Below are 23124 nucleotides of genomic sequence, written 5' to 3'. Positions count from 1 at the left end.
CAAACGAAAACACCTCGCGCCTTGTTTTCCGGTGAAAGGAAATAGTTGTGCACTTCTGCACGCTGAGTTCCAAGCGGTTCACGTCACACCAGTTAGAGAACTTGTCGAGGCGAGACTGAAGACCGTAGCAATCAGCGAGGTTGTCGATGGCAAAGAAAATTTTGAAGTCGTCAGCATACAGGAGCTTGCATTTGTCGACAAAAAGGGCGTTTGAGTCGTTGAAGAACACAGTGAACACAAGTGGGCCAAGGTTGCTTCCTTGTGCGACACCCGATCCGTTAGAAAACTCGGCTGACAGCGATGTACCAATCTTTACTTGGATTATCCGTCTTTTGAGGAATGATTCCAGCCAGCGACACATGCGAGATGAGAATCCGAGCTTAGCAAGTTTCTGGAGCACGATGGTATGGTCCAAGCGGTCAAAAGCTGCCTTCAAATCAGTGTAAACTGCATCTACTTGGCGACCCGCCGCAATATTCTCGATGCAGAAGTTTGTAAATTCCATCAGGTTTGAAGTGACAGATCTTCCTGGCATAAATCCGTGTTGCTCGGGACAGATGAAGCTGCGGCAATTGAAAGAGATGACTTCACCAACAACAATTTCTAAAAGCTTCGATCCAGCGCAGAGAGAAGTGATTCCTCTGTAATTTCCAATCAATCGTTTTGCACCCTTTTTAAACACCGGAAACATCACTGATTTCTTCCATGCAGTTGGAAACTTGGATTGTTGCAAGGACAGGTTCACAATTTTCAAAAGCGGCTCCGACAGTTGTTCGAAACAGCGCTTGAGCACTACCGATGGGATGCCGTCAGGTCCTGGCGCGTTCGACGACTTTAGTTTCAGCGATGCACGTTTTAACATGTCCTTGGAAGCGACGAAAACATCGATGTCCACTACGTCGCGCGGTACCAGTTCCAGATGCTGTTCAGAGGCAGGTGCTGGACCAGGTTGTTGAAAAACAGATGCAAAGTGTTGGGCGAAAAGGGTGCACTTTTCGGCGTTCGTTTTGGCTACAGTCTCTCCTAAAACCATAGTAGAGGGCAGTCCATTTTCTTGATATTTAGATTTTGCAAAGGACCAGAACTGCGACGGGTTGCGGCGAAGATTTTCTTGTGTTTTTTGGATGTAGCTTTTGTAGCAGCGCTTGTTGTAAGATTTGTATCGGGAGCTGGCAGCTTTAAACACGGCTTGTGTAATCGGTCCGCGGTGCTGGGTGTATCGCTCGAGGGCAGCAGCTCGTTGCCTTTTGAGTTCGCGCAAACTCGCGTTGCTCCAAGCCGGTTTTGAGGAGGTCGCCGGCAGGGGGTGTGCCTCGCGAGAAGTTCTCGTACGACAGATCCGAAGATATCAACTGCTGCATCAACATCTGAAGATCCTAAAACACTTGTCCAGTCAGTGTTTTCCAAGCTCCGAATCAGCTCGCTGAAGTCTGTCTTCCGGAAGTTCAGATCGAGGGGTCGTGAACGTCTTCGAATTCTGCGTCCAAAACAGCGGAGAGATCGAAAACCAGTGCAGGGTGATACCTATCTAGAGGAACTAGAGAGTCGTTCGCTTCAGACACTGCAGTGCGTTCAGCGCCATCACTGATGAAGATAAGGTCAAGGATTCTGTTCTGATGATTGGGTACGAGATTGCATTGATGCAAGCTGTTTCTAGCGACACCATCGATTAGCACTTCATGTGTTGTTTTTTCCATCCGACAGCGCGTGTGCGTGTGCAGGGGGTCGGCGAACGAGCGATTGCCGGATAGCGCCTTCCAAACCAGATTGGACTGATTGTAATCTCCGGCGACCACAATGTAATCGCTTGGATCAGCGAGTCCAGCAACGGATTCAATGCAGGTTATGTGATCCTCTACCAATTGATGTTCGTAGCGTTTTTCAGAAGGTAGATAGAAACAGCCGACAAAAACCTTCTGCGTCTTCAGCTGAATTTTGACGAAGATTTGTTCTAGATTAACAGCAGCAGCTTCAGCGCATACAGTCGAATCCAAGGACTTCCGGACAGCTATGAGTACACCGCCACCCACGGTACGGCGGCTGTTTCCGGCGTTGCGATGAGTAGAAAACACTTCAAAAGCATTTCCAAACAGCTGCACAGCATTTATTGAGTCGTCCAGCCAGGTTTCGGTCAGCATAATGACGTCGTAGTCGCAATCAAGGCAATTCAGGAAAAACTCGTCCACTTTACTTTTTAATCCTCGTACGTTCTGGTAGTAGAACCGGATCTGCTGACACGTTCCACTAGCATTGGTGTCTGTTGACGAAGGCGGGGTGGGAGCCTGCGATTCCGTGAAAGGCTCACGGGCAGCTCTGTCATGCTGGTGACTTGTACTCGGCCGAGAACTGAAAGCTGAAGAATTTTCAGAGCAAGAAGTCACTTGATTTGAACGGTACTCGCCTGTGGGGGCGGCTTGGAAGACCCCCTCTCGATCTCCGAACACAGGACCGGGACGGCTGTGCTGGCCGCTGGCTGGGAACTCGACTGTGACGGAGTGATCGGGGGCTTCCATAGTGCCGTATACCGTGCGTCCCGGTGATGGTCGTATCGTCAGGTGGCTGTCTTGGTTTGGGTCACGACCTGGTTCAGGACTTTGGCTGGAATCCGAGAAAATGTCAAGGTCGAAACAGTCATTCGAGCTGGTGATTGGATACTGGCCTCTGAAAGTAGGTTGGAAGACCCCCTCACGACATCTGAACGCAGGTCCGGGACGGCTGTGCTGGTCGCTGGCTGGGAACGCGACTGCGTCAGAGCGTTTGGGGGCTTCCTTACGACCATATAACATGCGTCCCGGTGATGACAAGGCAGCAATATGAGAAGTCGTTCCGTGTAAGGCAAACCAGTGGCATGGCTGCACGCTGGAAGTCGAAGGACTGTAAGGGCACGATAAATCTGATAACGGATGGTACTCGCCTGTGAATGTGGCCTGGAAGACCCTCCCGACACCCGAACACAGGCCCGGGACGGCTGTGCTGGTCGCTGGCTGGGAACTCGACTGTGACGGGGTGATTGGGGGCTTCCATAGGTCTTTCTAACAGGCGTCCCGGTGATGGCAGAGCGGCAAATGATGGCTGACTACGACGTTGCGAGATTATTCCAGGCGGCGCCTCGAAAACCCCGATGGCAATACGGTGGGCGCTGGTCTACGGTCGATGTCCACGAACTCGCGGAAAGACAGTCCTTCCGGCCAGTTGGCTGCATCCATGGACGATTCACGGTAGTCCCGGCCGATTCCGACTTTGAACGTCACCGACGAGAGTGTGGAAACGTCGACACCCTTCTTCACGAGCATCTTTACGACGATGGGATCGTCGTCTTCGACGGAGAGACACTCTTTCACCATCGAGTGTATGTCCTCATCCGTGACACTCGGGGGGAAACTGGAGAGCCACAGGTACCACAGGTCGTTCGGCTCAGCTGCGATTACTGGAACTGAATTCATAGCCTTCGTTCCGCGAGGCGGTTGGAATAGCGACCTTCACGGGAGTATCTGTGCTGGAGCCGCGCTGTCGTTTGTTTGGCCACGTGGGTGTGGACAATGATGTCGATTGGGTCTGGACTATCTCCTTCAGGTCGGTAATCGTCGACGTAAGATTCGCGATGTCGTTCTGCATTGTTTTCATCGACTCGGCAATCTCCGAGTTGCCCCCATCGTGGTCCTTAACGACGCGGCGGAAGTGACTGTTGGAGAACAATTTGGCACATTCCCCACACATCCAGAATACTTGCGTCTGGTTCAAATCCAGCTGTTCCCGCAGCGGGACGTCCACCTTGGCGCAAATCATGTGGAAAATTGCTCCGCAATACCCGCGGCATGCTATGCGGTCCTGGTCAGAAACTTTTTTCAAACACTGCTTGCAGCCCATTTTGCGTGAGTGTCGTCCCCCTCGGAGGGCTCCTCAATTTGGGTAAAAAGAGTAATCAGCGATGAGTACACCGTCCGTGCAATTTAATTGGGTTGTTCTCTCGTAGAGTGTAGATATTGTTGTTACAACCGACAGCGTCTACGGTGGCCCCAGGGATGCCAGATACACAGATTTGTCTGTGTTTCACAGACATTTGAGCTCGTGTCAGACATTTTTTGAGGTACACAGACTTTTTAAAAACTTCATTAAATTGTTATTTTGTTAAAATATCAATCGAAACTTATTTCGTTAGTCTTCAAATGCTTAAAAACACAATTTTTGATAGATTTCTATGACTGTAAATTGATTTATTTGAATTTTAGACAAAGACACAGACATACACAGACTTTTTCACAGACATTTTAAAAAATCATCTGGCATCCCTGGGTGGCCCAAAAAGTCGAACAATGCAACACCAGTTCTGGGTGAAATCGCACTTTGTTTGTAACGCGAGAAACACAATTTAACCGGTATTTTATCCGACTAACACCATACAGGGGTTTAGTGAGCACTTGAGAAACGGTGCGAAGTAGTTTTAGAGAAATCTGGTGAGTAAATCACAGAAAATAGTTGAAAAACACTAAGCACGGTTGACAACTATGTAAACAAACTTTTCTTCTACTGGATACGGGGCAGCACATGAATTCTACCGGATTGGCCATCATCAAGCGAAATTTGGAAAATTGTGACTGCAGTGACAGTGAATATTTTGAAAACAAAGTGCCAGGCCAGTGAAAACTAATAGATATCAATAAAAATCAGCAAAACAACAAATAAAATGAATTTTATTTCGAAAATAACCTAAAAAATCCAAAATGACAGCACACGACAATAGCACGACATCCTAAATAACAAAACCGTGCGACATCGGTCGAATGGCGTACGACAATGTCGTACAATTTCGATTATCGATCGCACGACACCCACGACATTCTGGTGCAAAAACGTAGGTATGACATTCGCACGAAAGTTGAACGACATTGTCGTGCGACGTCGTACGATTGCACGTACGACAAACGACGGATGTCGGACGGATTTTTCAGTCAGGGGACGCGCAGTTGCCACCTTCGTCGTTGTCGATCGCAGTAGTCCGGGGGTGCGACACAGCTCAAACAAAAAATCTTCTTCGGACTGGCAGGTTTCAGCCCGAAAAGATAGTTAAAGAAATATATCTATATATAAAAAAAATTTCGACGGTTTTGTTCGAACGCGAATCAGTTCAATACGGAGCATCGTATCGAGGTGCTTTTTGTTGCGTTGGGTTCGTAAAAGTCCAAGGAAGGTTCTTACGCTAACTAAATGACACTTTGGCCACTCTGGAACCGATTCCGGAGCATCGGCAAATTGTATGGAGAAAGTTACGTAAAATCATTTTTTGATCACAGGAGGCTAAATAAGCCAAAAGCTTAAAACGTCAACAAACGGAAAAAAGACAGAACGAAGTTTGTCGGGTAAGGCTTGTTATTTATATAGTATCAATATTAAAAGAAAGATAGTAATTTATTAAGTAGATAAAGAAATAAACAATAGTTAATAAATATGGGAAGATTGTATTAAGGGCAATTTATAGGGCAGATGGAAAATTATTCAAATATATAAATAAAGAAAAGGCACATGATAAACAAAATTGACATCGCTGCCAAATTAAGGGAAAACAGACAGTTTGTTACAGCACATCAATTGGTAAAATAGAGTGGAAAAGCGTTGAGAGATAAGAGAATCAAAAAAGTAAAATCGAAATCAAATGGAGGATAATAAACAGAAGCCGTGTTAGAAAATCAATGAAACAAAATAAACAGAGGATAGGTGGTAGCTGAAATGGAAAGAAGAGAAACCCCATTCTGCGATGTGCAGGTACATCCACAGCAGTTGACTCAACATACTGTGAATCCAAACAATACCGTCTACAATCAGAAATTGCTTTCCTTTCCCACAATTTCGCGTCCCTTTCTTACAGCCATCTCGACTCTGACTCGCGGTGGTCAAAGGTTTACGAGCCGTTTCCACAGGCCACCAGCTAGGTTACACCATGTCATCATGATGACTAAACCAAGCCAACGTGGAGGTAAGAAAATAGGACACTTGCAAGGAACCAGAGCTGTACTGTTCTGATCAAGATAATTCGAATGATCTAACAAAACTACGGATGTAGTTAGTTGCGCTCCTTCCAGGATGTTCCTTACCTGGACGTCAACCGAAGAGCAACGCAACAAGGTCAGTACCATTGCATGCTCTTAGGTATCAATCCTTGGTCTGCAAAATAAACCATAATTTTGAAACAGTATAAAATCACTTGACAAGTGATCAACGGGCTATTTTACATGATTATTCAAAATGGGCCCGCGGGCCACAAAAAATCATCTCGCGGGCCACGTTTGGACCGCGGGCCATGCTTTGGTCACCCCTGGTATATTGTATTAAAATGATGTAGGTTTTTGGTACTACTGCTTTGGTGGCTTTTCTTACCGAATAAAAAATCAATCAATCAATCAAGCGCCACGAAGTATAATTTTGAATTGATTTAAAAATTCTTTTTAAATCCTTTGCGGTCGTACAAAGGGTCATTGTACTCAGAAAATAAGCTTTATCTGTGTAACCAATAATATCACAAATTTAAGCTTAATTTTAGGACCTAATTAGTAATACTTGCCTTCGCCACTTGCCGAAGATCAGGTCGTTGTTCAGGGTTGAAGGATAGCAATGGTTCCACCACTCCTTGAACGATAGGTGGAACTTTTTCAAGTATGGGGTGTTTGGATGTGCTTAAATTTGCAGCTCGAATTTTAAAATCGCTGATGTCGTTATTTCGGGACTTGTAAGGGTTGCAGGTTTTTAAATAAATTACGCAAATTAACATTCCTTAAACAAAAAGCAATCGTTCTTATTCAGGGTAATCAGAAACATAATAATGTAGAATTTACCTATTGAATAATAATCAGAGCGACTAGTACACTTGTTGTTGAGTATGCACTCTGGTGCAACAAAGTTTAAATCTGGGAAACTTAGAATATTTGTATTCCTGTTCTCGTAGAAATCGCATTCAAATTCATTTTCGCTACTGCTGACGCTGTAGTCAAAGCCAAACAGTTTCCAAGCTCCGTTGGTATTCAGTAAAATGCTATGCGGGGAAATATTCCTGTGAATCAACTTGGCCTCGTTATGAATAAAATTGAGACCTTCAAACAGTTGCAAAATGCCAAATTTTAATTCAGCATCGTGGAGCTTATAATTCATCAATTCCGACACGACAGAATTTGGAATGGATTCTCCGATTATGTTAGCCATGCTAGCGAAAATGGGTTCAGTAGCAAACGCAAAACTTTCGCGACTCTCTTCCAACGGAGTTTGCACCGTCAGCACAAGTGGGTGCCGCAACTTAGTGATCTGGAAAATCCCTTTTCTAATTATGTTGAAAATTACTTCCTTTTCATCTTTTGCGTATAGTTCGAATTGTTTCTTTTCCAGCAAAAAAATCGACGCTTCCTCCCTGGTGGACTTTTTGACTCCATTGTAAATCTTCCAAACGCACCCTAAAAGTAAAGTGAAAATTTGATTATTTTTTTCTCTATTTAGCTGGGGTGTACCCCATTTGGCATAATGGGTTTTTCCAAAAGGACAATTGGTCCTATAGAGCTATCTACGTGCGCATGTATTGCGTGTACGTACACGAAGGATTTTTAGGTTAAAATTTGTACCCGCACGGCAAAAACAAATGGTAAGCTAGTGTGTGTGATATCGGGCTTAGATAACTCTATCCAGCTTTTTAAGCGAAAATGGCGTTCGAATGGTGAACGCCCGAAATGTCAAAATCACGCAGTGGTACCAACATTACGAAAAAAGTGTGCCATGGCATGACAGCCGCATTTTTTTTCTAATGTTGGTGCTCTTGCGCGATTTTGACATTTCGGACGTTCAACATTCGAACGCCATCTTCGCTTAAAAACCCTACATCAGGGACGATTGGCATAATGAACATTTGGCATAATGGACGTTTGGCATAACTCGTTCAAAAACCATCAGGGACGTTAACGGAATAATTACTACTTGCATCTTTTTTTTATTTGTTGAATTAGTATTTCTTAGTTTTAAGAATAAAAATTATGTTTTTTCCTTTTTTATATTACTTTTAAAGATTATGTTTTTTTTCGAAAAATCTGTTATTTTTACCTTAATCGCTGTAAATTGTTACCTGTTTTTGAACATTTCAAGCAAAACAATGTAAATGGGCCTAAGCCAAAGTGTAAACAAAGAGTCTGTCCTGCTCGTTCCTACACACAAAGAAAAAATACTCTAAATTTAAAAAGATCGTTCGTTGGATTAAAAGTTCGCGTTGGTGAATATTCTTAAAAAGTTCAAACTTTTTAATTTAAAAGTTGGAAAATTTTTGATACTACCATGCACTTCTGGAACAAAATCGTTGTATCGGTAAAAGTGTTTTACTTTTATTATAAGAAATAAATTTTTATGGCAACAATAAATAACATTTAACATTACAGTGATTATTTTCGAAAAATGTGATGGTATGATTTTATTTCTATTTTTATTTTTATTTTAATATTAAAACTGCTGCTTATGCTGCTTAACATCGCGGCCTACATTTTGGAGCGCGACAGCGATGTAAAGAACAGGGTAGTCTCGTTGCCGGCCATCATCAGGACAGGCTTGGAGGAGTAGGGCATTGAAGCGCCTGAACCGATAGTTCCCGATCGCATCGTCTTCCTTCGAGAATGGCACAGATGTTGCCAGTTCATCCGGCCGAAGCTGCTCCGTCGCGAGTTTGCGGGCGGGAGTTGCTGAAAGAGTTTGAAAGTAAATTAAATTGGCTAGACACTAAACACATTCTCAATACTCACCGGTGACTTCTTCGGTATTCCAGGTAGATGTTCTTGATCAGGTTCGTCGGATCTCACTCCAACCTCTGGAAGTAATCCGAGTACGACAGCTTCAGGACCTGCGGCTTTCGTACAGACGGTTCTTCCAGAACTGGTGCAAACTGTTCTTTCGGATGTTCATGTAATACTCGTCAAACATGTCCCGCACCGAGAAATGGACTGCGGACCCTCAGGACATCCCACACTGTTCCGTCATCACTTCCGGCACATAATGCTGCTGATGGTCGTAAATCGCCGGCACCGAGTGCAACATCCGCGCTGACCACCAACAATCGCTTCTCGTGGTTTCCCTCTTCCGTCGAATCCTTCTCCTCACCGTTAAAATTAACTTTATCGAATACAACCGGTGCAAATTCACATCCGCATAAACGGCGTCCTACAAAAACAAACAAAATCAAACACAAACGCCACCAAACACCCAAGCTTCCTTCTTACCCATTTCGGTCGTGATGGGTACACATCCTTCGCTGCAGATCCGGCAGGAAGCTGGCCTCATCCTTTTGAAAACCAACTTTCCCCTAATCCCCTAACCTTGTTCCGCACCATCCTACTTCGAAGGTATCCGCGTCCAAGTCCTGGCTGCGGACGCGTTCTGTTTTGATTGACGTCGTGGACCATCACTCACTAACCACCGGAATTACCTAAACGTTTGTTTACATTTTGGACTTAGACGTATTACACTGTTTCACGAGAACGCCAAAATGAAAGAAATTATACAGTCGAATTAAAAGTTAAAACTTTTAAATAAGTTAGCAATGAGATTTTCAAAAACTGTAGCAGTAAAAGTTTTCATTTTCAAAACAAGAAAAAAACTTTTAATGTAGCAAATTTTAACCACTTATTAATTTAAAAGTAAGTTACTTTTGTCATTACCATAATATTTTTTTGTGTGTAACGTAAACATCCATTGACGTAAGCAGGGCAGACTGTTTGTTTACACTTTGCCTATGACCCACTTTCATTATTTTTCCTGATTTCACAATAAAACTTTTTAGTGAAATCTTGAGTGAAATAAAATATTTTTTTAAAGAAGGTAAAATCTCTTAATGGCTTTACATTCTACCCCCTTCCAAAATATTTAGCAATAATGTTTAATTTTTATTGAAATTTTCCCTTCTTTTATTCAAAACCTCTAAAAACCTCTAAAAGATGTTATCTTTTAATTTTCGATAATTGAGCTTCTCGAAAGCCTTTTTTCCAATTTCTTATATAAAATCTAATTGAAGAATGGCAAATCTCTCAAAAGATTCACATTTTTCCCTTCTTTTCCTAAATTGAATCTTTAGAAGGGATGTACATTTTTCTCTTATTTAAATATTTTGCAATTTAATTTTTAATGCAATTTCTCTTTTTTTGTTTTCAATTCCATAAACAAACTCAATTGTCAACTATTCAATGATTCAATGATATTGAAAGAAGGGGAAAATGTATTGCACACTTTGCACCAAATTCTCCACCCTTGCAAGTAATATCTGCACACCAAATATTTGCACCAACCCTCTGGCACCACTGTAAATGGCTAGAACGTTTGACAGTCACCAAAACCTCGAAGAGCCCACGTAGTAATATTAGTGAAGAGCCCACGTTGTTTATCGTGGGCTCTTCACTAATACTACTGCGTGGGCTCTGTGAGTGTAGAAGTATTGGTGTTGTCTGTTTGTTTACACCAAATCTTCAAGAAACATCACTTTTTGTGTGTGCAAATCTGTTACGAAAAAAGATGAAAACTGTTGCTTCCGAATGTCCGGTAAGATTTGCTGAGTAGTACTGGACTGGAGACTGGCCAAGTCCCGCTGTTGATCCTTCCGAACAACTCGCTGCAATCTCCGGCAGGGAGTTACCGACCAAGTGCAGAAACATCCGTGATTCCGGTGATTGTGGCGGAGCTGGTCTTTCCGAGCATCCTTCAATAACCTTCTCCGAGGGCTGGCCCACTCCCGCTGTCGACTCGCACAGGGAATCGACGGAATCGCGTGCTTGTGTAGAATCCAGTCTTCATGTTCGCGTCGAACATTTAGGTTTCATAAACATGGCCGTCGTGACAGAGGGCTGTTTCGACCACTTTAGAACAGTTCCAAACTAGGGTGTGTGTCTTAGATAGTTTTTTTTCTGCTGTAGTTTGAGGTGTGCACTTTTGTATAGAGCTTTCCACAACTTGCACGATTGTCTAAAAATTGCTGCAATCTGCATTACAACTTTTTAAAGATTTTGCCTTCTGTTCGGGCCGACTTCTTGGCCCCACAAAAATGGCGGATCTGAAGTGCCGGTGGACACTTCCAAGTGGACTGTATGATGCGAATGGCCGTAGCTGTGGTGAAGAAGGACGCACTAGGTTTTTAAACACTAAAACTATTTATTTCTAGATTAATGCTAAGCGATGCGAACTCGCGCACGGGTGAAAAGTGACTGCTGCCACAAAATGGCGGATTTTTCTCTCCTCGTCTTTGCTCGTTCTTTGTCGTCGTCTCGCCGATCGTCGATGCGGCAACGTGGCGCCGTTGCGCGCCCGAAAGTTCGTGCAAGGTTGCAAGTGCTACAGTTTGAAATCGAAGCAATTTGGTTGCAAAGTGTTGCTAGTTGAACTGACACATCCAGTAACCAACATACTCCCCCGGGATGGGAAGAAGTTCCAGCCAAACTCGTTTAATCGCGCAGGAACGGACCACAAAGCGCCATACCTACGCTGGCCGGATATAAGGGCTGCAGTTCATCATGGACGGAACCTTGTCCAGCAATGACCCAACCAAGGTGAGTTTCGCGCAGATCCGGTTGATTGGAATCCAACTGTATCTGGCCCGTTTTCAGCAGCCGGAAGAACATCGAAACTCCAAGTAGCATATCAATGCTGTCCGGCGTGTGGAATTTTGGGGGGTATTGGGTACCAACGGGTATTGGCCACTCTGTGATGTCAACCGGCGAAGACGGCACCATTCCGATCACTTTTGGAACGACAAGACAATGTACGTTGGCGGAATAGTTGCTGATCCGTGACTGTAGCTCAACCGTTACGGACTCCTTGGCGTAGGTCTTGACTGCCTCGATGCCGCAAATAGGAACGTTTGCGGCTGCTTTTTGTAAATTCAGACGAACTGCCATGGATTCCGAAACAAAGTTTACCTGTGATCCGCTGTCCATGAGGATGCTACACGGCACAGGTTGGTTCTCGCTGTCACGCAAAGTGACCAGCGCTGTGGGAAGCATGGAGTTGCCTGCCGGGGATTTGTGAAAGTGTTGGTTGTGTCTTCGTTTGGCCTGAGATTCCGGGCACAGGTGAATGCCGATGTAGCAGCGTGCTTTGTCTTCGTTGGCACTTCCGGCACGAGTGCTGGGATCCACATTCCTCCCAGTGATGCCCACTCCGCAAGCAGTTATTGCACAGGTTTTTCTCTCTGACCGCAGTCACGCGCTGTTGCACCTTAAGCCCGTTGAAGACAGCGCACTTGAAGGTCAGGAGACGTCCGTTGCAGAAATCGCACAGGATCCCCGGCTGCGACGTGACGGCTGTATTAGCGATGTAGTAGGGCTGCTCGGGGACAGTCAGTGGAAGACTTGTACTTGCATGTTTCGGTGCAGCCTCCTTAGCAGCTTCCCAACGCTCCAGGACGAAGACACGGTATTTCAGGAACTTGACGGCCTCGTCGTACTTGGGAAGCTCTCCGTTCCCTCCCAGAGCTTGTAAGTGTCATCGTCCAGAGCGTGCGCCAGAAGGTAGACTGCGATCTGCTCCGACAACCCGGAGAACTCTTGTCCTAGAAACTTGAGGTTCTCGACGTGGCTGATGAAGTCCTCCAGGAGGGATCTCAATTCAGTGTGGCTTTCCGTGGTCAGCTTCTCGACTCGCAGCAGGCCACCGATGTGCAGATCGATCATCCGGCGTTTGTCTTCGTGCGCTCTTCCAGCAGCTGCAAAGCGTAGTCGTAGTTGCCATCTTGGATAGTTTTTTTTAATTTATATTTATTTAGACTTTTTTCTTCCATGTACATTCATTCAGTTAAAATATTATTGAGTGTCCAATCATAATTGATGACTTTTCACCTCAATTTTAAATACTAGCAACTTTCATTTATTCATGAAATATTGTAGCTTTCGCTATTCAGTGATTTCAAATGTAGGAGGTCCTACATGTACAAAAGGGAAAAGGGATACCTTAAAACTAACTTATAAACTATATAAAGAGCGGATCAATGCAGCTGAAGACTGCAATGATTTTTGTCGAAATGCATCAATTATCTTATTGGACATAACATCCAAAGTGTCAACTTCGGCTAATTGATGAAGTTCACTGGTGCTGAACCAGGGAGGAAGTTTCAGAATCATTTTCAGAATTTTGTTCTGAATCCTCTGAAGTTTTTTCTTCCTGGTTAAGCAACAGCTTGTCCAGATCGGCACAGCATAAAGCATGGCAGGTCTGAAAATTTGTTTATAAATTAACAGTTTATTCTTGAGACAAAGTCTACAATTCCTGTTTATAAGTGGATACAGAGTCCGTTTCGCGGTGCCTGTCCGTCGGGACGCATTTTTTTTTTTTTCGCGATCCGGTTTCGTCGATCGTCGTCGGTGTGTATTTCGGGTGAGTGCGTGCGCGTGTGTGTGAAGGTGCGGCTAGCTCTGGTTGTCACGATGACAGCAGAGCTGAGCCAGTCCGTTTCGCGGTGCCTGTCCCTCGGGACGCATTTTTTTTCGCGTTCCGGTTTCGTCGATCGTCGTCGGTGTGTATTTCGGGTGAGTGCGTGCGCGTGAGTGTGAAGGTGCGGCTAGCTCTGGTTGTCACGATGACAGCAGAGCTGAGCCAGTCCGTTTCGCGGTGCCTGTCCCTCGGGACGCATTTTTTTTTTGCGTTCCGGTTTCGTCGATCGTCGTCGGTGTGTATTTCGGGCAGCGTTGCCACATGTACAGATTTATCTGTCATGGTACAGATTTTCAGCAAAGATTTGAGTACAGAATCTGTACGTACAGATGACAGATATTTGGGTCACCGTACTGATTTGTACAGATTTTCAGATAAAACAGATTCTTTCTCAAAATGATATTATTGAATAGTTAAGTTATTGCAATTATCTCAACATTTAAAAACTTTTCATTGATTAAATCTAGTTTAACTTTTGAAACATTTAGAAATGGATCAAGCTTATATTTTTTAACGATCTTAGATCCATTTATGCTAGAATATTTTCTCTTAATACTAACCCCCAGTACGCCGCGGGTAATTGGCTCCCTCCCACTAACATTTACACACAAGATCCTCTGTAGTTTTAGGTTTTTCTTAGGTTTAAGAAAACTGCATTTACAAAAGCAGACTCATTGCTAACCAGGTTTCAGTACCGACAAGGACCTAACAAAAATAATGTATAGCATTTCGTTCTAATAAAGTTATAACATAATTTCCAGCATTTCCCATTCTTCTCAAAAATGATTTTAAAATGAAGGAGAACACAGGTAAAATAAAATCTAAAATACTTTAAAAATTTAATAAAAGTTGAACTGAATCATACAGAAAATAATGAGTCATAAAGTTTATTGTATTTTTTTAAATTAATTTGAGTATATTTTTAAATTACATGAAAACAACATGATTTTTTATATTCATAATCTTGCTATTGCATTTAAAGCATTTTTGCAAAAAAAGTTTAATAATAAAATTATCTTTTAGCATGCCATACTTTACATGCACTAAATTTAAAACATATTTACAACCGCCTTGTATTTGCCTGAATATTAAAAAAATTAATCCTCGTTTTTCAAAACATTATTATTTGTTTCTTGAAAGGTAACGCCATTATGTCACATTAAACTATTTAATAAATGGAATCTGGTCAAAGTAAATTTTATTGAAAGTTTTCGAAAAATCATGTTTTGCACCATCAACTGGGTCAATCGGGACTGCTGTCTGTATGAATATGGATTACAGTCTAACTTAGATTATTTAATTCTTAAATTCCTGAATTCTTAAATTCCTGAATTCTTAAATTCTGAAATTCTGAAATTCTGAAATTCTGAAATTCTGAAATTCTGAAATTCTGAAATTCTGAAATTCTAAAATTCTGAAATTCTGAAATTCTGAAATTCTAAAATTCTAAAATTCTAAAATTCTAAAATTCTAAAATTCTAAAATTCTAAAATTCTAAAATTCTAAAATTCTAAAATTCTAAAATTCTAAAATTCTAAAATTCTATAATTCTTAAATTCTTAAATTCTTAAATTCTTAAATTCTTAAATTCTTAAATTCTTAAATTCTTAAATTCTTAAATTCTTAAATTCTTAAATTCTTAAATTCTTAAATTCTTAAATTCTTAAATTCTTAAATTCTTAAATTCTTAAATTCTTAAATTCTTAAATTCTTAAATTCTTAAATTCTTAAATTCTTAAATTCTTAAATTCTTAAATTCTTAAATTCTTAAATTCTTAAATTCTTGAATTCTTGAATTCTTGAATTCTTAAATTTTTAAATTCTTAAATTCTTAAATTGTCTTAAATTCTCTTAAATTCTTAAATTCATAAATGCTTTAATTCTTGAATTCTTAAATTCTTTGATATTTTTTAAATTTTAAATCTGGGTATGATTTGAAATTCTAGATTTTAATTTAGAATTTTAAATTTTTTGGATTATAATTTTGAATTTGAAGGATTTTGAATATATGAATTATTGAATTATATTATTTTAATTTTATTAATTTTTAACTATTAGAATTTTAAAGCATTGAATTTGTTATTTTAAATTTTGTTTTGTATATATATTTCTTTTTATTTTTTTAATCTTAGATTTTTTTAAGTTTTAATATTTGTATTTTTGAATCTGTGTGTTTATGGATTTTCTCTTTGGTTTACTTCTTTTCAAGCAAAATACAAAATCCTTCCTTTTAATTTCAAGATTCTGCTTTGTGAGATTCGGCATCAAAAGGCAATTCGGAATTTTCAATATTATAATATCGATTACAAAATTATTGATACATTTATGACTCTCAGTTGCAATAAAATAAACAAATTCTGAATATTTAAGATTTTTCACTAGAACTTTTGCAAACAAACATCGCGCGAAGTAACGTCACGCGAAGAAACGTCTTTCCTTGGCCGTTTCTTGGGTGTTTTTTATATGGAGTTTTGCGTTCCTTCCGAGCTGCATATCAGCGTTTAGTGTTGTCATAAGATTGTTCAAAATGCATGTTAAAAAAAAGTTTTTTACAAAAAATATACCGTACAGATAATGGTACAGATAATCGCCATGCTTGGTGCAGATAAGACAGATTTTTGGACCCTCTGATACAGACGAGCATGTGGTAACACTGATTTCGGGTGAGTGCGTGCGTGTGTGTGTGAAGGTGCGGCTAGCTCTGGTTGTCACGATGACAGCAGAGCTGAGCCAGTCCGTTTCGCGGTGCCTGTCCGTCGGGACGCATTTTTTTTTCGCGTTCCGGTTTCGTCGATCGTCGTCGGTGTGTATTTCGGGTGAGTGCGTGCGCGTGTGTGTGAAGGTGCGGCTAGCTCTGGTTGTCACGATGACAGCAGAGCTGAGCCAGTCCGTTTTGCGGTGCCTGTCCGTCGGGACGCATTTTTTTTTCGCGTTCCGGTTTCGTCGATCGTCGTCGGTGTGTATTTCGGGTGAGTGCGTGCGCGTGAGTGTGAAGGTGCGGCTAGCTCTGGTTGTCACGATGACAGCAGAGCTGAGCCAGTCCGTTTCGCGGTGCCTGTCCGTCGGGACGCATTTTTTTCGCGTTCCGGTTTCGTCGATCGTCGTCGGTGTGTATTTCGGGTGAGTGCGTGCGCGTGTGTGTGAAGGTGCGGCTAGCTCTGGTTGTCACGATGACAGCAGAGCTGAGCCAGTCCGTTTCGCGGTGCCTGTCCGTCGGGACGCATTTTTTTTTCGCGTTCCGGTTTCGTCGATCGTCGTCGGTGTGTATTTCGGGTGAGTGCGTGCGCGTGAGTGTGAAGGTGCGGCTAGCTCTGGTTGTCACGATGACAGCAGAGCTGAGCCAGTCCGTTTTGCGGTGCCTGTCCGTCGGGACGCATTTTTTTTTTTTCGCGTTCCGGTTTCGTCGATCGTCGTCGGTGTGTATTTCGGGTGAGTGCGTGCGTGTGTGTGTGAAGGTGCGGCTAGCTCTGGTTGTCACGATGACAGCAGAGCTGAGCCAGTCCGTTTCGCGGTGCCTGTCCGTCGGGACGCATTTTTTTTTTCGAGTTCCGGTTTCGTCGATCGTCGTCAGTGTGTTTTTCTCGTTAGTGATGTATTTGATACACATCACAGCCGGGTTTCTTTGTTCTGTGATTTGTAATTGTTTTACGGGAAGATTCGTTTTAAATTGCGTTAGCCAAATATAAATTATCATTCAATTCGACTATTCGTTTTTCGCGAATCGTGGCGACAAATCTTGTTTCAACGTGATTGTTCAAGTCCTTCAGATAACATCATAACTTATCAGTCATTTATTGGTCGCTCATATTATAATAATTTAGAAGTATAAATAGTCTCAGGTCAACTCTACGTAAATATGTAACGCTGCGTTTAATATTTCACCTTTTAAACACACATAATTTTGATTCTATCTTTCCACAGCCGGCTGTCTAAGATTGAATCATTTATGCTAAACTCAACACCAAATAACCGGGAATGGTCTCATCCGCATTGTTTGCCTTGAGAATACATAATACATCACCTTATTTAACGAAATTCATTGATTATTGGGCCACATCATCATCCTCTATGATGAATCCTGGCCATTACCCTTTCCCACTAACAAAATCCCAAGTAGAAGTAGTTTTCCGGCACACGCGGGGGTGTGGATATCGTATAGAACCCACCCTTGGTAGCAGCCTGTGCTAACTAACATTCCAGTCCCATCCCCTCGAGATCTACAAACTGACATGGCGGGCGCCGTTGGTGGCCAACGACTGTTTCCTGTTCGCACCGACTCTAGTTTTGATGATCGTGATGTTTTATCTTTTCAGCGCATTTATGCATGCTGTTGATAAACTGTTGCTGTTGAAACATCATTTGATCGTTGAAGCGTGTGACCGGTTGTGCTGATGGGATATTACGGTCCTGTTCAGCAACGGAGAAGGACAACCATGGGTGGTCTCTCATGCTCATGCTCATGCTCAATTCCTGTTTATAAGTGGATACAAACATTTAATATATTTGTTACATTTAACCTGGATACTTTCAATGTGATCCTTGTAAGTAAGGTTTTTGTCAAAAGCAAGTCCAAGATATTTCACTTGATCCTCCCACTTTAAATTTACCTCATTCATCTTTATAATGTGATGACTTTTTGGTTTAAGAAAATCAGCCCTTGGTTTGTGAGGGAAAATAATAAGTTGAGTTTTTGCAGCATTTGGATTAATTTTCCATTCTTTCAAATAAGAATTGAAAATATCCAAGCTTTTTTTGTAATCTTCTTGTGATGACACGAAGGCTTCTACATTTGGCGGAGATGCTTGTATCATCAGCAAAAAGTGATTTCTGACATCCTGGTGGCAAATCAGGCAAGTCAGAAGTAAAAATATTGTATAAAACTTGACCCAAAATGTCTCCTTGAGGGACGCCAGCACGTACAGGTAGTTGATCAGATTTGCTGTTCTGATAACATACCTGCAGAATACGATCCGTCAAATAATTTTGAATAATTTTCACGATATAAATCGGAAAATTAAACCTTTTCAATATCGCAATCAAACCTTTATGCCAAACACTGCCAAATGCTTTTTCTATGTCTAGAAGAGCAGCGCCAGTAGAATAGCCCTCAGATTTGTTGCTTCGAATTAAATTTGAAACTCTCAACAACTGATGAGTAGTTGAATGCCCAAGGCGAAATCCAAACTGCTCATCAGCGAAAATTGAATTTTCATGAATGTGCGTCATCATTCTATTAAGAATTATTCTTTCGAATAATTTACTAATAGATGAAAGCAAACTAATGGGCCGATAGCTTGAGGCTTCAGCAGGATTTTTATCCGGTTTCAAAATCGGAACTACTTTGGCATTTTTCCAACTACTGGGAAAATATGCCAAATCAAAACATTTGTTGCAAATTTTGACCAAGCTACTTAAAGTTGCTTCTGGTAATTTATTAAGGCTTTCATATTTTTAAATTTTTTGATAATAGATTTTATTTCATTCAGATCCGTATTAAAAACTTCATCTGATGAAAACTCTTGTTCAACAATATTCTGAAATTCTATTGAAATTTGATCTTCAATAGGACTCAAAACATTTAAGTTGAAATTATGAGCACTCTCAAACTGCTGAGCAAGTTTTTGAGCTTGTTAGTTAATAGAATATTATCACCATCTTTTAAAGAAGGGTTTGGCTTTTGAGGTTTCTTAAGAACCTTTTAAAGTTTCCTAAAAGGTATGTGTAGGGTCTGATCCGCTGAGTGTCATGCCCCTTGGCAGATAAGCTGAGAGAGAACAGCGTGTGGGGAAAAACCGGAAAAACCGAAGGGAAAGAGTTAGTTGAGTCCCAAGTAGCAAGAAAAACATCGCTTTTTTATATTTTTGTTGAACAATTGCTGCACAAGTGTTTTTATACGTTAATTATTGAACAAGTGTCATATCAATTGGTAAATTGTTCAAATTTTGCTCAAAAAACCATTGTTAAACATGGTTGTGTAACATAAATGCCAAATCTAGCAACGGATTACGAAAAGTTCATTTTGAAGTTAATTCTGACTTAAATGAAACATGCTTGTAGAACTCGGAGAGCAAAATGAATTTGCAGACATGATGTTTCATTTCAGTTTGCTAAACATGATAACATAAGGGAAGTTTTAGCAAACTGTTAGTGAACTTGGTAAAAGCTAGATGACCGCAGACTTCTAATTGACGTTTAGGCCTGCTCATCCAACATTACCCCTCGTGGAAAGATGCAGACGCGCGCCCGGACTTGACATTTGGAGTGATCGAGGGTTCGATACTTGCCGTGAGGATTCTTCATCAAAAAGGAAAACTGAAAATGCAGCCACCGGGGGGGAACCAGCAGCAGAGTGTATATAGCAGCAAGCGATGTTGATTAGTACTAAAAAAATGAAAAAAAAATATCTCCAGAAGCATAATAATGAAATTGAATGATTTTTTTTTGTTGATATTTTTATTATTCATCGTATCCCTGTCAAAACTGATAAATCACAATTACTAGTAGTTAAAGTATCGTAAATTGACATTACTCACAAATAAAGTTTAAAATAAAGAATATATATTTAAAGTGAATACTTGGGACGTATATTATTAAAAGCCTTTTTAAATTTCTTGTCTGCCACGATATGTTCTTGGATGGTTCTCAAAACGTTTTCCTAACTCACTTCTGAATCTTAAAGGCAGGATGTTGTTAAACGGTTCTAACAACGTTCACCTAACCCAATTCAGAACCTTATAGACAAGAGTTCTTATGAGATGTTTAACAAACGTTCTCTATGCAAGGATGATTTGCATTTGCAAAACTAACTTAAACCACGCACATTTCTGACGGATGAGAGATGTTCAACAACTGAAAAACGTGCGCTTTTTCCAGCGTTCAAGAGTCCTCAGGGACGTTGGAAAAACATAGTAAACGAGTCCAACAAGCAGTTCAGAAATCTCTTGGCGAATAAAGTGTGCTACTTGGGGTGGTAGCTGTGGACGAGGACGGTGCTGGCGGCGATGGTGATCGAGTGTGCGGCATTCCGGACATGTGGTCAGAGGGCGGTCGGGAAGATGATCGGCAGCCTGCGAGCTGCGTCCGGAATGGCGAGGACCCCACAAAGTTGGCGACGAGGATTAACTACTGTTGAACTTGATGATGGTAGTGGTGCCTTGGTTGGTTGTGTTTATGGATTCACAACGAATTGTTTACATTTTTCTGACACACACACATGGGAAAGTCAAATGCTCGGGTGCGTTTAGTATTCCACGACCAAGAAGGATAGTTGACAGATTGGCTAGACGTAGGATTCGATGATTCAACGTAGGACTACAATAAGCTTGACGTAAAACTTTGTTAGTTTTGACTTAGAGGATCAAAATAACTGACTGATACTTCGAATGATCTTGTAGGCCTACAATAATTTTGACGTAGAACTACAATTACATTGACGTAGGACTAATACAACTTTGACAATGAACTTTAGTTTTATCAACAGAGAAAAATATTTTTTGACGTAGAACTTCGTTTGCTTCATTGTAGGATTATTATGTTGACGTAGATATGCGAGTAGTTTAACGCAGGATGACAATGATTTCGACTTAGATTTTTAATTGTTTTACGGAAGACTACTTTGATTTTTACATAGAGTTTTAATTGTTTTATCGTAGGACTACAATCATTTTGACGCAGAACTATGTTTTATTTTGACGTAGGACGAAAATAGGTTATCCTGAAATTTGGGTTGCGGTACTAGTTAAAGCAACAAAAAGACGAGCTTACACGCGGAGCGTGGAGGGATGGTTTACTTTATTCCGGGTTTAGACAGTCGTTGGTAAGTCAGGCACCAAGATAATGTCCCTGTAACATTGGTTGCAGGTGGTGAACAGAAAGCTGTTCACGGGTGGAATGTCCCTGTGGTTGAACAGGTGGTGAACATGTAGTTGTTCACGGGTAAATGTCCCTGTAGTTGAACAGGTGGTGAACATGTAGTTGTTCACGGGTAAATGTCCCTGTAGTTGAACAGGTGGTGAACATGTAGTTGTTCACGGGTAAATGTCCCTGTAGTTGAACAGGTGGTGAACATGTAGTTGTTCACGGGTAAATGTCCCTGTAGTTGAACAGGTGGTGAACATGTAGTTGTTCACGGGTAAATGTCCCTGTAGTTGAACAGGTGGTGAACATGTAGTTGTTCACGGGTAAAGTGTTCAGTTGTCTAGCTGTTCACGAATTGGTTGTAGTTGTCCCTATAATTATTATAGGAGGTGAACAAATGGTTGTTCACGGGTAAAGTGTTCAGTTGTCTAGCTGTTCACGAATCGTAATGAGTTGTCCCTATAATTATTATAGGTGGTGAACCAAAGTTTGTTCACGGGTAAAGTGTTCAGTTGTATAGCTGTTCACAAATTGGATCTAGTTGTCCCTATAATTATTATAGGAGGTGAACAAATGGTTGTTCACGGGTAAAGTGTTCAGTTGTCTAGCTGTTCACGAATCGTAATGAGTTGTCCCTATAATTATTATAGGTGGTGAACCAAAGTTTGTTCACGGGTAAAGTGTTCAGTTGTATAGCTGTTCACAAATTGGATCTAGTTGTCCCTATAATTATTATAGGAGGTGAATAAATGGTTGTTCACGGGTAAAGTGTTCAGTTGTCTAGCTGTTCATGAATCGTAATGAGTTGTCCCTATAATTATTATAGGTGGTGAACCAAAGTTTGTTCACGGGTAAAGTGTTCAGTTGTATAGCTGTTCACAAATTGGATCTAGTTGTCCCTATAATTATTATAGGAGGTGAACAAATGGTTGTTCACGGGTAAAGTGTTCAGTTGTCTAGCTGTTCATGAATCGTAATGAGTTGTCCCTATAATTATTATAGGTGGTGAACCAAAGTTTGTTCACGGGTAAAGTGTTCAGTTGTATAGCTGTTCACAAATTGGATCTAGTTGTCCCTATAATTATTATAGGAGGTGAACAAATGGTTGTTCACGGGTAAAGTGTTCAGTTGTCTAGCTGTTCACGAATCGTAATGAGTTGTCCCTATAATTATTATAGGTGGTGAACAAAAGGTTGTTCACGGGAAAAGTGTTCAGTTGTCTAGCTGTTCACGAATTGTTATGTAGTTGTCCCTGTAACTGTTGTTATGGGTGGTGAACAAATGGATTGTTCACGGGTAAGATGTTCAGTTGTCAAGCTGTTCAAGAATTTAATTAGAATTGCTCATGAAATCATCGTTATAGGTGATGAATCCATGGGATGTTCGAGGGTGGAGTATGCAATTGATTGCAAACCGTAATGACTCGTTAAATGGTTTAATGGTGTGTCAGAGGGTTTCTAGAGAAATCGTAACAGCTATTCTGCCCACCATTGAAAAAACGGAGGTTCGAGAAAAGTGAAGGTCATGTAATTAATGTTTCTTGAATGCCTGGTGTTAATTTGACTAGTGATGTTCACTAGCCAGGGTGAGGGTATTAACTGTAAAACTGACGCTGAGGAGGCTTGTGGATGTCAACTCATGCCTGGCATAGAGTTGATTTGTGAATTTTCGCTGTAAGACCAGGAGGAGAAGAGGCTTGTGAATATCCACAGTGTAATCTGATGTAAAGCGTTTTAGGTGGATTGTGGATTTTTCTGGAAGGTCTTGTAAAAATAAGTTTGTGGATATTATTCGGCGTTAAATTGTAATCCGGTAAAGGTTGTGTATATCATCGAATCAATG

General features: G+C 41.3%; 1 protein-coding gene and 1 long non-coding RNA gene across 2 annotated transcripts in view; one reads left to right on the top strand and one right to left on the bottom strand.

The window, feature by feature from the left end:
- Positions 1-23124, bottom strand: part of LOC6052820 (SCY1-like protein 2) — a 186691-nt gene that overhangs the window by 103076 nt on the left and 60491 nt on the right. The window contains exons 2-4 of the mRNA XM_038255603.1: positions 19710-19806; positions 6828-7436; positions 6557-6765 (exon numbers count right to left, since the gene is read on the bottom strand). Of these exons, the coding sequence (XP_038111531.1) occupies positions 6557-6765; positions 6828-7436; positions 19710-19725 (834 nt within the window). The 5' untranslated portion in view covers positions 19726-19806. The remainder of the gene's footprint in view (positions 1-6556; positions 6766-6827; positions 7437-19709; positions 19807-23124) is intronic.
- On the top strand, positions 4305-4680 carry LOC119767314. Its single transcript, XR_005277450.1, has 2 exons — positions 4305-4454; positions 4543-4680. It is a non-coding gene; the product is annotated as an uncharacterized LOC119767314 (long non-coding RNA).

The sequence above is a fragment of the Culex quinquefasciatus genome, chromosome 1 (assembly GCF_015732765.1).
Source record: "Culex quinquefasciatus strain JHB chromosome 1, VPISU_Cqui_1.0_pri_paternal, whole genome shotgun sequence".
Lineage (NCBI taxonomy): Eukaryota > Metazoa > Arthropoda > Insecta > Diptera > Culicidae > Culex > Culex quinquefasciatus.
The sequence above is the reverse complement of the archived record's forward strand: the minus strand, read 5'-3'. Positions and strand labels throughout refer to the sequence as shown.